Consider the following 12,428-nt stretch of genomic DNA (forward strand, 5'->3'; position numbering starts at 1 on the left):
ATTATCCGCCGCTTCGGGTGTCGGGACAGGGTGGGATCAACTGCTTCCGGACCCTGCAGTGACTGGAGCAGGCCGAGAACAGCCAGACTGGAAAACGGAATCGAAGGTGCCCTAGTTTAAGGGAAACCGTGTTCTCATTATGTAGTTGACTAGCGGAGATGTCTAGATCGTAGTACTAGAATTTACTGGTATGTCTCCCGGGGACAGGACTGATCTTAGTGGCTGTAGAATTGGGGCGAATGCTGGCCCCCCAGGAGGCTGCTCAATAGAGGGGCATGGGTGTGCCCTTATAATTATCTGGGTAAAGCTGAGGGTCCTCTGTCCAGATGTCCCAGTGGAGACCTATTTCCTCTGGAAGTTACACTTGGATTTGCACTCTTTATTCGCCCCTCCCTCAGCCCCATAGCACTTACATTCATATCCTTCAGTTACGTTAATGTCTGCCTCCCCCTCTAGACTGTAATCTCCTTGTGGGCAGGGACTGTTATTCTCTACCCTTCCCTGTACTTAGTACAGTGTTCTCTGCCCACAGTAAGCACTCAGTAGATAGCACTGATTGAGAAAAGAGATCCGATGCTGTCCAGAAGCAGTGTCGTCTACCTGCAGCGTCTGCTGCTAAGTCCCGAATGGGGGCTCGTGTTGAGATCCAGAGTGAGCTGGTCAGTTTTCCACAGCCAAGCAATTAATTATGCTTGGCGGTGCTTATTTTAAACCGTTATCTCTCTGGGAGACAGTATTGCAAACGGGCTAAAATAGAGCAACGGCAACCGTTTTATACCCTTTCCAGTTCGTAGAAGATTACGAGCCCACCAAAGCCGACAGCTACCGGAAGAAGGTGGTCCTGGACGGAGAAGAAGTCCAGATCGATATCTTAGATACCGCGGGGCAGGAAGACTACGCCGCAATAAGAGATAACTACTTTCGGAGCGGGGAGGGTTTTCTCTGCGTCTTCTCCATCACAGAACTGGAATCTTTCGCAGCCACGGCGGACTTCAGGTACAGTAAGGGGAAACGATTTTGCTACGCCGAGTGCTGTAGAACCAAGCTTTGGGGCCCTGAAGCAAGATGGGAAATATCTTCACGGCCCACGATCTGTTGCTGGCTCAGTCGCGTTTGATGTAGTCATTCAGCATCCTCTAATAATGGAAATGGCCCCTGGGTTGATCGAAGTGGCATTTCTCGTTCTCTCTCCGGTTTAGAGTCAGCTGCTCCTCTCCTTCTTTGGCCCTGTAGTCCTCCGGGATTCCGGGTCTGTCCGGGTGCCCTGCTGGGTGAGGCCTAGCTGGCATCTTGACATAAGTTGACCCAAGGTTGTGGGCATGGGGTTGAATCTATACTTCCCTTTCTCGGTAAGCCGAGCAACCGCAGAGGAGACCTGAGGGGCAAGGGAGAAGCAGCATAGCCTAGTGGAAAGAGCACTTGGGCCTGCAAGCCAGGGAACCTGGGTTCCAATCCCGGCCCTGCCAATTGCTTGCCGTGTGACCTTTGGCTAGTCACTTCACTTCTCTGTGCCTCAGTTCTCCTGTTCTCCCTCTGACTTAGACTGAGCAGGTTAGGGACTGTGTCCAACCTAATTCACTTGCACCTACCCCGACATTTAGAATTGCGTTTGACACGTAGTAAGCGCTTAACAAATACCATAAAAAGTACGAGGGGGATTTCTCCCCCATCAGATCATGAGCGGGGACCCCTTGTAAGGTGGGGTCCTGTCTTTGTCTGTTGTCCTCTTCCCAACACTCCGTTTGCACTCTGTCCATACAGTAGGCTCCCAAATGCTGTTGATCGATAAGGAACTGTTAATGCTATACATTAGGAATTGATGTGTGAGAAATGAAGGGCCATTTCTAGTCCTTGGAAATATCAGGTCCCCTCATAATTCAATCTAGACTGTAAGCTCTCTGTGGACAGGGAATGTGTGTGCCAGCACTTTTGTGGTGTACTCTCCCAAGCATTTGGCACAGCATTCTGCACACGGCAAGCAGTCACATACCATCGATTGAAGTGCTTAGTACAGTACTCTACACATAGTAAGTGCCCAATAAATTCTGTTGATTGATTGAAATAAATGGACTAAACCTATTTTAACTGAGAAATGTCCTTGGCTCATTTTCCAAAAAAAAAAAAAAAAAATAAGTGAATTCAGTGTCACCATGTCATTCTTGTACCCTCCTGCCCCCAAAATGGCCAGTGCTCATCTTAAACGCTAGGTTATAGTAAGGGGAGTGTTTCTGGCTTGCAATCAATCAGTGGTATTTCTTGAGAGTGTTTACTGTGCGCAGAACACTGTACTAAGTGCTTGGGAAAGAACACCACAGTAGAGTTGGTAGGCATAATCCCTGCCTTAAGGCACTTAGAGTCTTACATTAATACCTAGCAACACAAGGGACAAGGTGATTATATATATAAATTTACTAAAACACAAGTACATTCGTTCATTCAATTATTGAGTGCTTTCTGTGTACAGAGCACTGTACTAAGCGCTTGGGAAGTACAAGTCAGCAACATATAGAGACGGTAAGTACTTAAAACAGGAGCCTTTGCTATATAAACAACAAGCATGAGACAGTTCTGAAGAGCACGGCATATTCCATATTCTTAAATGACCCCTGTCTCCAGGGAATGACCTCCTGTCCTAAATCAGGGGGTCCCTTCCTATTTTTCCTGATTTGTTTCTTGAATCCATCATCACGTACCATGCAGCTCCTTGCACCTCCAGCTTGAAATCTTACTACTGAGGGTAAGAGGGAACCCAGACTTCCCATCTGCAAACTCAGAACTTTCCATTTCTCTTTTTCCCTCGCTTCTGGCCTTCCCTTCATCCAGTTCCTCCTTTAGAGTGGCTCTTACCCTTTCCTCAAGCTATTTCTAAGGTTGCCCAAATTTTTCTGGCATGGGGTAACCAAGGCAACATGGAGGAACTTCACTCCAACATTCCTCTCCGGGGCTGTGTCCTTTTGACCCCTAGGAAAAAAAAAAAACCTTTAAGAATTAACCCAAGGATTTACAGACCTGTTGCTCTCTGTCACCATCAGCTGGGTCATCGCACTTGGTGGAGCGTATTTCCTGCAAGGTGCTCAGTAAATGGTGCTCCTCCCCCCTTATGTAGTGGTAAAACCAAGTCTTAACTTTCTAACAAGAAGTGGCTGACTGCTTTCGGGGTTGCTGAGTTGTCTAGGATTAGGGCAAAGTGTACAGATCTTGAAATTATGTATTTATGAATTACTTACATTGCAGTCCAGAGGGAGAGAAAGACATTAAACTTGTTATGGGCAGCAAACATGCCCACTAATTGGGTTGTATTGTACTCTCCCAGGCTCTTAGTACAGTGCTTGACACATAGCGCTCAGTAAATACCATTGATTGATTGAGTTGGGAGTCCAGTAGTGCCAGCCAGGGAGAGGGCACTGGAGACCTTGATGAACCCAGTGGTCTCGGAAGCAAAGTGTAAATCTAAAGTCTTTCAATTTTCCAAACCATTTTCTTGACTCCTCTCCGGTGTTTGCGTAGTTCGGAAGCCCTCATCAGGGGAAACGTCACCAATGAAAGAGACTGTTTTTTTGTAAGGGGCTGCTGAATCCACCCCTTGGCCTCTCGGTTTGGGCTTGAGAGAGGTGTGATCTCCCACTTAGTTCATTCATTCATTCATTCAGTCGTATTTATTGAGCGCTTACCGTGTGCAGAGCACTGTACTAAGCGCTTGGGAAGTACAAGTCGGCAACATATAGAGACGGTCCCTACCCAACAACGGGCCCCATTGCTGAGCCAGGCAGGCAAATCCAGGTAGTGACTGTAGGTCACTTTCCTGGGTCAATTTGCATGGCTGATTTGGCTACAACAGAGTGGAACTACTGCTCCACTGGCACTCCCTTCCTATCGAGGCATGACCTAACTGGTTAGATGGCTTCTTATCTTTTTCACGCTCCTCACCACTTTATGCTGTGTCTCCGCAATGACCCTGGCCCCTGCCCACTTTAAGAAATCCCTTTTCCAAAACGGTATCCGTACCAGATTACCATGAACACACCATGTACGTTACACACGCTGCCCTAGTTTCAGTAATAGTAAGATCATTATCCTAACCTTGCTTCGTGTGTTTTGGATGTTTAATCTGATTTACTAAAATATTTAAAGCGCTTAGAACAGTGCTTTGCACATAGTAAGCGCTTAACAAATACCATCATTATCATTATTTAAAACTTCGGGCAGGGGGCCGGTGTGAAGTGTGTGCCTGATTTTCTATTTAGCGATTAGGGTTTTCTTGAGGTTTTACTGTTCTATTTCCCCTGGACAAATCTCTTACTATCACCGCGCCTCTTCTTCCGCTACCAAAGGGAGATGTTCTCCTGTGTCTGTCTTTCCCTGATTAGTTTTAACTTCCTCAGAGCCCCTCCCTACCTGTCTTTTTTTTTTTTAACATTCTGCAAGCACCGGCCAGTCCAAGGAATCAGTCGGTCAATCCATGGTATTTATTGAGCGCTAACCGTGAGCAGTGCTCTGTACTAAGCACTTAGGAGAAAACAGTAGAACAGAGTTGGTAGACACAACGAGCTCTGTAAGGAATTAAGAGAACCCAGCAGCAGCCATTGCAGGAACTTGAGGGACGGAATTCCCATTGGCATCCAGAGTGGTCATAGTATAACCCGTCTAACGCTCAGATCCTTGGCCCGCTAGCTCACAGGGTGGACCTCTTTGGAGGAAGGGCGAGCAGGAATTGTGCGAATTAAAGCTGTGGGTTCGGTCTGTCCCTGGAGTAAGGCCTACACCTAGAAAGATGAACATGTAAGCAATTCTGCTTTCCCCAAGCCAAGACTCAGAGACGGACAGAAGACATTAAGGGGCCTTCTGCTCTTCAAGCCTCCCTTCCCCTCCCTCCTTCCCCCTCGGCTCTCCACGGTCCAGCTCTGAAAATGACTATTCTGGGCAAGCCATAACCCAGCCCCTAAGGTGGAAGTGTTGGGGTTGAGCTGTGACTGAAGCATGTGTGGTGTGTAAGGTGTAGTGCCCTGGTTAGACTCCCAAGAGGTCTGAAAGAGTTAATGATCTTACCCAAGTGCCTAACTTCCTGTCAAGGAGGGACTTCAGCATTATGATAATCAGTTTTCCTTTGTGCTCTGCCCCCCCCCAATATGAAACTCAAACCGCACAGACTCTGTCTAGACCATTTTGTGTTGAGTGGTCCTATCCTGACCTCAAGGCAGGTTCATTCATTCATTAATTCAGTCGTATTTATTGAGCACTTCATGCAAAGCACTGTACTTTGGGAGAGAATGCTTGGGAGAGTACAATATAACAAGAAACAGGCACATTCTTCTAGACTGTGAGCCCACTGTTGGGTAGGGACCGTCTCTATATGTTGCCAACTTGTACTTCCCAAGCGCTTAGTACAGTGCTCTGCACACAGTAAGCGCTCAATAAATACGATTGATTGATTCCTTCCCCCAACGAGCTCACAGTCTAGCGATCTTATAGTAACAGGCCTTGTTAGTATGTTTCCATCCCATCAATTCCCTCAATATTATCATTATTATTATTATACTTGTTAAGCATTTTATATGTGCCAAACACTGTTCTAAGTGCTGGAGTAGATACAGGTTAGTCAGGTTGGGCACAATCCCCATCCCGTATGGGGCTCACACTCTTAATCCCCATTTTACTGATGAGGTAACTGAGGCCCAGAGAAGTGCGGTGACTTGCCCAAAGTCACACAACAGACTTGTGGCAGAGCCTGGATTCGAACCCAGGTCCTTCTGGCTTCCAGGCCCGTGCTCTATCCACTAAGCCATGTTGCTTCTCTGATGGCAGAAGCAGGGAAACCCGTATGAAGGGCCAAGTTTGAGTTGAATTTTGATTTAATAAGAGAAACAGATACCCTATTCAGCCCTTAACCTTGGCATTTGCCTCAAATCATCTCTCTCTTTCAACCCATATATTCAGTCTTCCACCAAATCCTGTCACTTCTCTCTTCACCAAGTCTCTAAAATCCAAACTGCTACCATGCTGAGCCAAGCACCTATCATAGCAGAAACTCCTCACCGTCGGCTTTAAAGCACTCAATCAGCTCACCTCCTCCTGTCGTACCTTGCTGATTTCCCGCTACAACCCAGCCCACACACTTTGCTCTCTGTCTGCTCACTGTATCGCTCGATCTCATCTGTCTTGTCTCCGATCCCTCACCCACATCCTCCCTCTGGCCTGGCACTCCCTTCCTCTTTATATATGTCAAATGGTCACTCTCCCCACCTTCAAATCACATCTCCAAGATACCTCCCCCGATTATGTTGTCTTTCCCCCTACTTCCTCTCCCTTCTGTATCACTTATACACTTGGCTCCAAATCCTTTCAGCATTTGATATTTACCCCACGCTCAGCCTCCGAGCACTTACGTACATATCGTGGTGTGGTGGCTAGAGTCCGGACCTGGGAGCCTGAAGGTCATGGGTTTCAATCCTGGCTCTGCCACTTGTCTGCTGTGTGACCCTGGGCAAGTCACTTCACTTCTCTGGGCCTGTCACCTCATCTGTAAAATGGGGATTGAGACTCTAAGCCCCATGTGAGTCAGGGACTATGTCCATCCCTATCTCCTTGTATCCACCCTAGTGCTTAATACAGTGCCTGGCACATAGTAAATGCTTAACAAATACCATCACAATTTTTATTATTATTTATCCTTAATGCATGTCTCCCCCACTATCCTCTAAAGCTCCTTGTGGGCAGGGAACATGTCTTACCAACTCTCTTGTACTGTGCTCTCCCAAATGCTTAGTACAGTGTTCTGCCCGCAGTGAGCCCTCGATAAATACCAGTGATTGATCAATATTCAGTGGGCATTCTGTGTATAAAATATGTCCTTAAGTTCCAAGAATGCTCTTCTAATAGTGAGTACTTAAAGCTAGCTATACAAATTCATTCATTCATTCAGTCATATTTATTGAGTGCTTACTGTGTGCAGAGCACTGTACTAAGCGCTTGGAAAGTACAAGTTGGCAACATATAGACATGGTCCCTACCTAACTGCAGGCTCACGGTCTATCTATATCTATCTGTCTGTCTGTCTGTCTGTCTATCTATATATAGAGATAAATAGATAGATATATACACACACACACACATGTACTTAAACTGTGAGCCCCATGAAGGACAGGGACTGTGTCCAACATAATTAACTTGTACTTACCCCAGCACTTAGAACAGTGTTTGGTACATAAGTGCTTAACAAATACCATTGAAACAATAGCTGTCCTCTAGTCTGTCAGCTCTTTGTGGGCAGGGAATGAGTCTGTTATATAGTTGTATTGTACTCTCCCAAACACTGAGTACAGTGCTCTGCACGGTAAGCTCTCAATAAATGCATCTGACTGACTGACTAAGGTCCAGAGACAATGGTGATCGTGAAACTGATTTTGTTAGAAGCTTCACTTAAACTTAATTCCGTATCTGATTCCATTTTGGAGACAGGGACAGCACCTTGGAACGTTTTGGCAGGATAATAGAGAAATTCATTAAAATGACCAGAACCTTCAGGAATAAATAGAATCATCCTTATGGAATTAGGTTACAAGTAGCTCCCAACAACTGATTTATTTTTTTTTTTAGCCTGACTTCCCTGTAATCTAGAGCGATTGCTGATACTTCCTTTCACTCTTTCCAGGGAACAGATTTTAAGAGTAAAGGAGGATGAGAACGTCCCTTTCCTTCTAGTTGGAAATAAATCTGACCTAGAAGACAAAAGACAAGTTTCCGTCGAAGAGGCAAAAAACCGAGCTGACCAGTGGAACGTTAATTACGTGGAGACGTCCGCTAAGACCCGAGCCAATGTGGACAAGGTAGGAGCTGGCCGCTCTCCGCTCCCCCCTCTGAGTGCACTCTCTGGGCCAGGCCAGCACGGTGTCATGGCACACGGGTCTTGGGTGGTCCCGACGTTCGTCCCCCGTCATGACTGCCTGGTACAAAGAGGATGGGATTGGCCCATGGGCCTGGCACCTGTTTAGTACAAACTCCACTCTCATCTCCTCAGCAGTTGACTTCCCCTGGCTCTTGCCCAAGCCTATTTCTAGGGCATCCCTTTATGAGAGAAGAAGCGTGCCCTAGTGGAATGAGCCTCGGCTTCAGAGGCAGAGGTCCTGGGTTTTAATGCCGGCTCCGCCACACTCCTGCTGTGCAACCATGGGCAAGGCACTTCACTTCTCTAGGCCTCATTTCCATCATCTGCAAAATGGGGATTCGATACCTGTTCTCCTTCCTTCTTAATCCGTGTGGGACCTGATTAGCTTGGGTCTACCCCAGTGCGTGGCATATAGTAAGTGCTTAACAAATGCCATTGTTATGATGATGATGATTATCATTATTTCTGTTGTTATAATTCCCCGGGCTTCAGTTTCCTCATCTATCAAGTGGGGATTCAATCGCCGGTCTCCCTCCTACCTAGAACGTGAGCCCCATGTGGGAGAGGGACTGTGTCTGTATCTATCCCAGCGCTTAGAACAGTGCTTTGACACATAGCAAGTGCTTAAACAACTTATTGTTTGTTACTGTTCGTTCCCAATCTCCCAGGACAGAGCTCTGAACACGGAGGGTGCTCAGCCGATACTGCTGAGTGAGTTTTTGACCGCGTCTTTGACCGCCATTTTCAACAGGTTTCTCTAGCTACTGGGTAAAAATTGTCTTCTGTCCCTATGTCCTAGGGCCTTTGATTCTTTTGGATTTAACAGGGAGTAAAGGGCTTAACTGCTTTAGTGCCTGCAGCGGGCCGGCCCACTGGTCAAAGAAGACTTTCAGCTCAAAGCACTTGATGATAAACTCCAACTCGAAGTGTCCTGATTTTGAAGAAACCCCCAGAGGCAGACTCACCTCCCTTTGGCAACTGTGGAAAACTTCTTTGTTTTCAGCTTATTTTTTTCTCCCTTCTTAAAGCCCTTTCCCATTTCTCCCGGCTACTCTTGAAAATGTAAATATGTAATTCATATTTTATGGTATTTGGTTAGCACACATTATGCGTCGGGAACTGTTCTAAGAGCTTTGGAGTTAGCGACAAGGTCAGGCACAGTCCCTGTCCTACACGGGGCTCACGGTCTAAATAGGAGGGAGAACAGGGATTGAATCCCCATTTTGCAGTTGAGGAAACTGAGGCCCAGAGAAGTGAAGTGCCTTGCCCAAGATTCCACAGCAGACCAGTGGTGGAGCCGGGATTAGAAGCCCAGGTCCTTCTGATTCCCAGGCCCATACTCTATCCACTAGGACACAGTGCTTCTCTTATTTGCTTGAATAAGAAGGGAGAAAGGGAACTTGATGGGTAAGGCCCACAGTGCAGTCGTATATTTTTTTTTATGGTATTTAATCACTTGCTATGTGCCCGGCACTGTACTAAGCGCTGGGAAAGCTACAAGTTAATGAGGTTGGACACAGTTCATGTCCCACGGGGAACTCACAGTCTTAACCCTCATTATATAGAGGAGGGAACTGAGGCGCAGGGAAGTGAAATGACTTGCCCAGGGTCACAGAGCAGAGAAGTGGCAGAGCTGGGAATAGAACCCAGATCCTTCTGACTCCCAGGCCGGTGCTGTTCTGTAGAATCCCAGTGGCAGATCTATCCTCGGAAAAGGTGTGGGTTGAGAGTGAGCCCTAACTGTGTGAACGGTGATTCTCGAGGAATCCACCAATGGTATTTATCGAGCGCTTACTGCATGCAGAGCACTGGACTGAGCACTTGGGACCTGATCTGATCTGTGCCCACAGGGACCTTACAATCTAATGGATCTCCCACACCAACTCTATCACACTGTCCTCTCCCGAGGCCTTAGTACAGTGCTCTGCACTCAGTAAGCGCTCAAGAAATATCATTGATAGTTAAATGAGAACCAAAGCGTCGTGTGGGAAAAGGATGAGCTCCACCCAGTTAAATCCAGCTAGAGGTTGCAGGTACCCAGTCTGGAGGAACTGCTGTAAGCGTGCCCTGCTCCTTCAGAAAAGGGTCTCTGCTCCGAGAGACCACCTCACCAGCTGACCAGAAGAGCCCCTCCCCTCCAAAGCCCTCTCGGGCTAGTTGAATTGGGCGGAAGGTAGATATGCACCCTCCTTGTCCTTGGACTGATGGATGCCGGGTAGTTGCCCGCCCAGCTGGGTTTTGTGCCCTCTCCTCTCCCCACCCAGGGTGAGTAGTCACATATTCTCTGGAGAAGCCACCTGGACATTTACCTCACTGACATAATCAGTGGCCACTTGAAGGAAATAGGCTGGAACTCGAAGAACTGGACCCTTCTGTGGGGAAAAATAAATCTTTGCAGGCTTGAGCAGCCGATGGGGTTTGATTCAAAGGAGTGCCATCCCCAGCACTGAGGGCATGTAACAACCCATTTGTGTAGACTGCAACCTTTTTGGGTTGTTTGTTTGTTTTTCCAAACCTGTGACTTCTGCAGGCCAGCGGTAATGACTCTTCCTCGCTCTGTAGCGCTGAGCAAGTCCCTTGGCCTGCCTTGTGCCTCACTTTCCCCTTACATAACCACCTGTTAGGGAGTTGGGGAAATAAGATGATGTCAGGAAAGAACTCCGACCTCCTGAAACATGTTCTCCAACTTCACAAACTCCAGTCATCGAGAGTCTGGAATTCCTGGAAATTAGGTCAGAGAAAATTCATCCCAAACATGCCAATTTGTACTTCCCAAGCGCTTAGTACAGTGCTCTGCACACAGTAAGCGCTCAATAAATACGATTGATGATGAAGATGATGTAGTTTCCTTCCCCATTTCAGCAGTTTGGGGCCCATTCTATGGATGTTAAATGTAAAAGTACTCCGCCTTCTCAATTTGGCTTTTACCCGAGATCATTGCAGATTTTAACATATGCTTCTCCCAGCGGGTTGCATTTTATTTGATACTTAAAACGCAGTTCAAAAGGATCCTAGTGGTTTCTAACTAGCCCTGATGTGCTACAGGATTTCTGAATCTGTGTTTTGGGATTAGAAACGGTCTTCCTAGAATATGCATTTCAAATACCGTAGGTATGCGGGACTGCAGGCTCCACAAGTAAGCGTCCGTGCAGTTAAAGGAGAGCAGACGAGGTGACCTGGGGAGAGAGTCGACCAATGGCAGAGGCTGTGGGGGCTTCCAGGATGAGGGGTTCTCCCCTCTCCACCTTCCCAGGTGATCAGCCCATGCCGCTTCTCTTAACTAACCCAAACCAACTGGTAGGCGGTTCATTTATCCCTAAACCATATGTAGCTACTGGGCATAGATCCGTATAAAGGCCAACTGGGTGATATTTTGTGTGTGCCTGCACACACTGAACATGCTGACCGTTGTATCTCACCTCCCTTTTTTTCAGGTGTTTTTTGATTTAATGAGAGAAATCAGGGCCAGAAAGATGGAAGACAGCAAAGAGAAGAACGGGAAGAAGAAGAGGAAAAGCTTAGCCAAGAGAATCAGAGAAAGATGTTGCATTTTATAATTAAAGCCGAAGCTCCTTTCTTATCGTGACCGTACTAAAAGTATAATTTATAAGCATCGCCACTGAAGGCTCGCGGAACTGAAGTTACTTTTAATATTTTGGAAGTTGCTGTGTGTCACTAAAGCATGAATTGGAACTGCACTGAAAGTCAGATTCACTGAAAAAATCATTAGTGTCTTCGAGAAACAAAGATCAACCCATTTCATAATCGCCTTCATTGTCAGGGGCCTCCTGAGTGTAATGTATTTCATGGGCAGTTTTCCTGAACTGTGTAAGATAGCTACCCGTGGTCCGGGGAAGGATGCCTGGGCCGGCGGTGTGGGGGGGGGGGTTCGTGGGCAGGATGGAAGGAAGGAAGGTAGCCTCCAGCGGTTTCATTATAAAGGATAAATTTCATGTCTCGGAAAGTCGTCTCGGGCTTGTCTTCCACCGCCTTGAAAAATGACGACGGTAAACAGGTCAACGGAAACAGGCGTGCGGCCTCTCTGTCGCCAAGCCTCCCAAATTCAAGGAGAAAAGATGACGGGGTCTTTGCCTGCAGCTGCCTGGCGACTCCCGTATGGGATTGTGTCACCCGGTGGCTAGCGTAAAGTGGTGTGAGCTTTTGCTAACGGCGCTGGGTGGCTATGCCTTAATTTACCAATCGAAAGAGGAAGAAGCCGAGCTGGGCCTCCTCGCCTAGATCCACGGCGACCAGCCGTCTTTAGATGGAGGGCCAGTCTTGTGTAACGCCTGCCTGCTAGAGGCCCGTGGGAACTTCAAACCTGTGCCATACTTGAAAAGAAAGATCCAGATCCCATCCAATAAAAAAAAAAGGGGGGGGGGGGAACGTTTAAAGGAGAGAGCCAGCACTCCCGCGTCAGAAATGGGCGAGGCCTGCTCTCGGAGGATGTGTAACCCGGTTTCCTCCGGCCTTGGATCCTCCTGGGGCTCCAGCGCTCCCCTTTCACAGGTGGGTGGCTAGAGCCTCGTCGTCCGATGGGTATCTC

At 47.4% G+C, this 12,428-nt stretch overlaps 1 protein-coding gene across 1 annotated transcript in view; it reads left to right on the forward strand.

Moving 5' to 3' along the window:
- RALA (RAS like proto-oncogene A) overlaps positions 1–11,743 on the forward strand; it is a 31,611-nt gene extending 19,868 nt beyond the window's left edge. Inside the window, exons 3-5 of the mRNA XM_038745368.1 lie at positions 788–996; positions 7,649–7,823; positions 11,317–11,743. Of these exons, the coding sequence (XP_038601296.1) occupies positions 788–996; positions 7,649–7,823; positions 11,317–11,439 (507 nt within the window). The 3' untranslated portion in view covers positions 11,440–11,743. The remainder of the gene's footprint in view (positions 1–787; positions 997–7,648; positions 7,824–11,316) is intronic.
- Positions 11,744–12,428: the final 685 nt, after the last annotated feature.

Source organism: Tachyglossus aculeatus, chromosome 4, assembly GCF_015852505.1.
Source record: "Tachyglossus aculeatus isolate mTacAcu1 chromosome 4, mTacAcu1.pri, whole genome shotgun sequence".
Classification (NCBI taxonomy): Eukaryota; Metazoa; Chordata; class Mammalia; order Monotremata; family Tachyglossidae; genus Tachyglossus; species Tachyglossus aculeatus.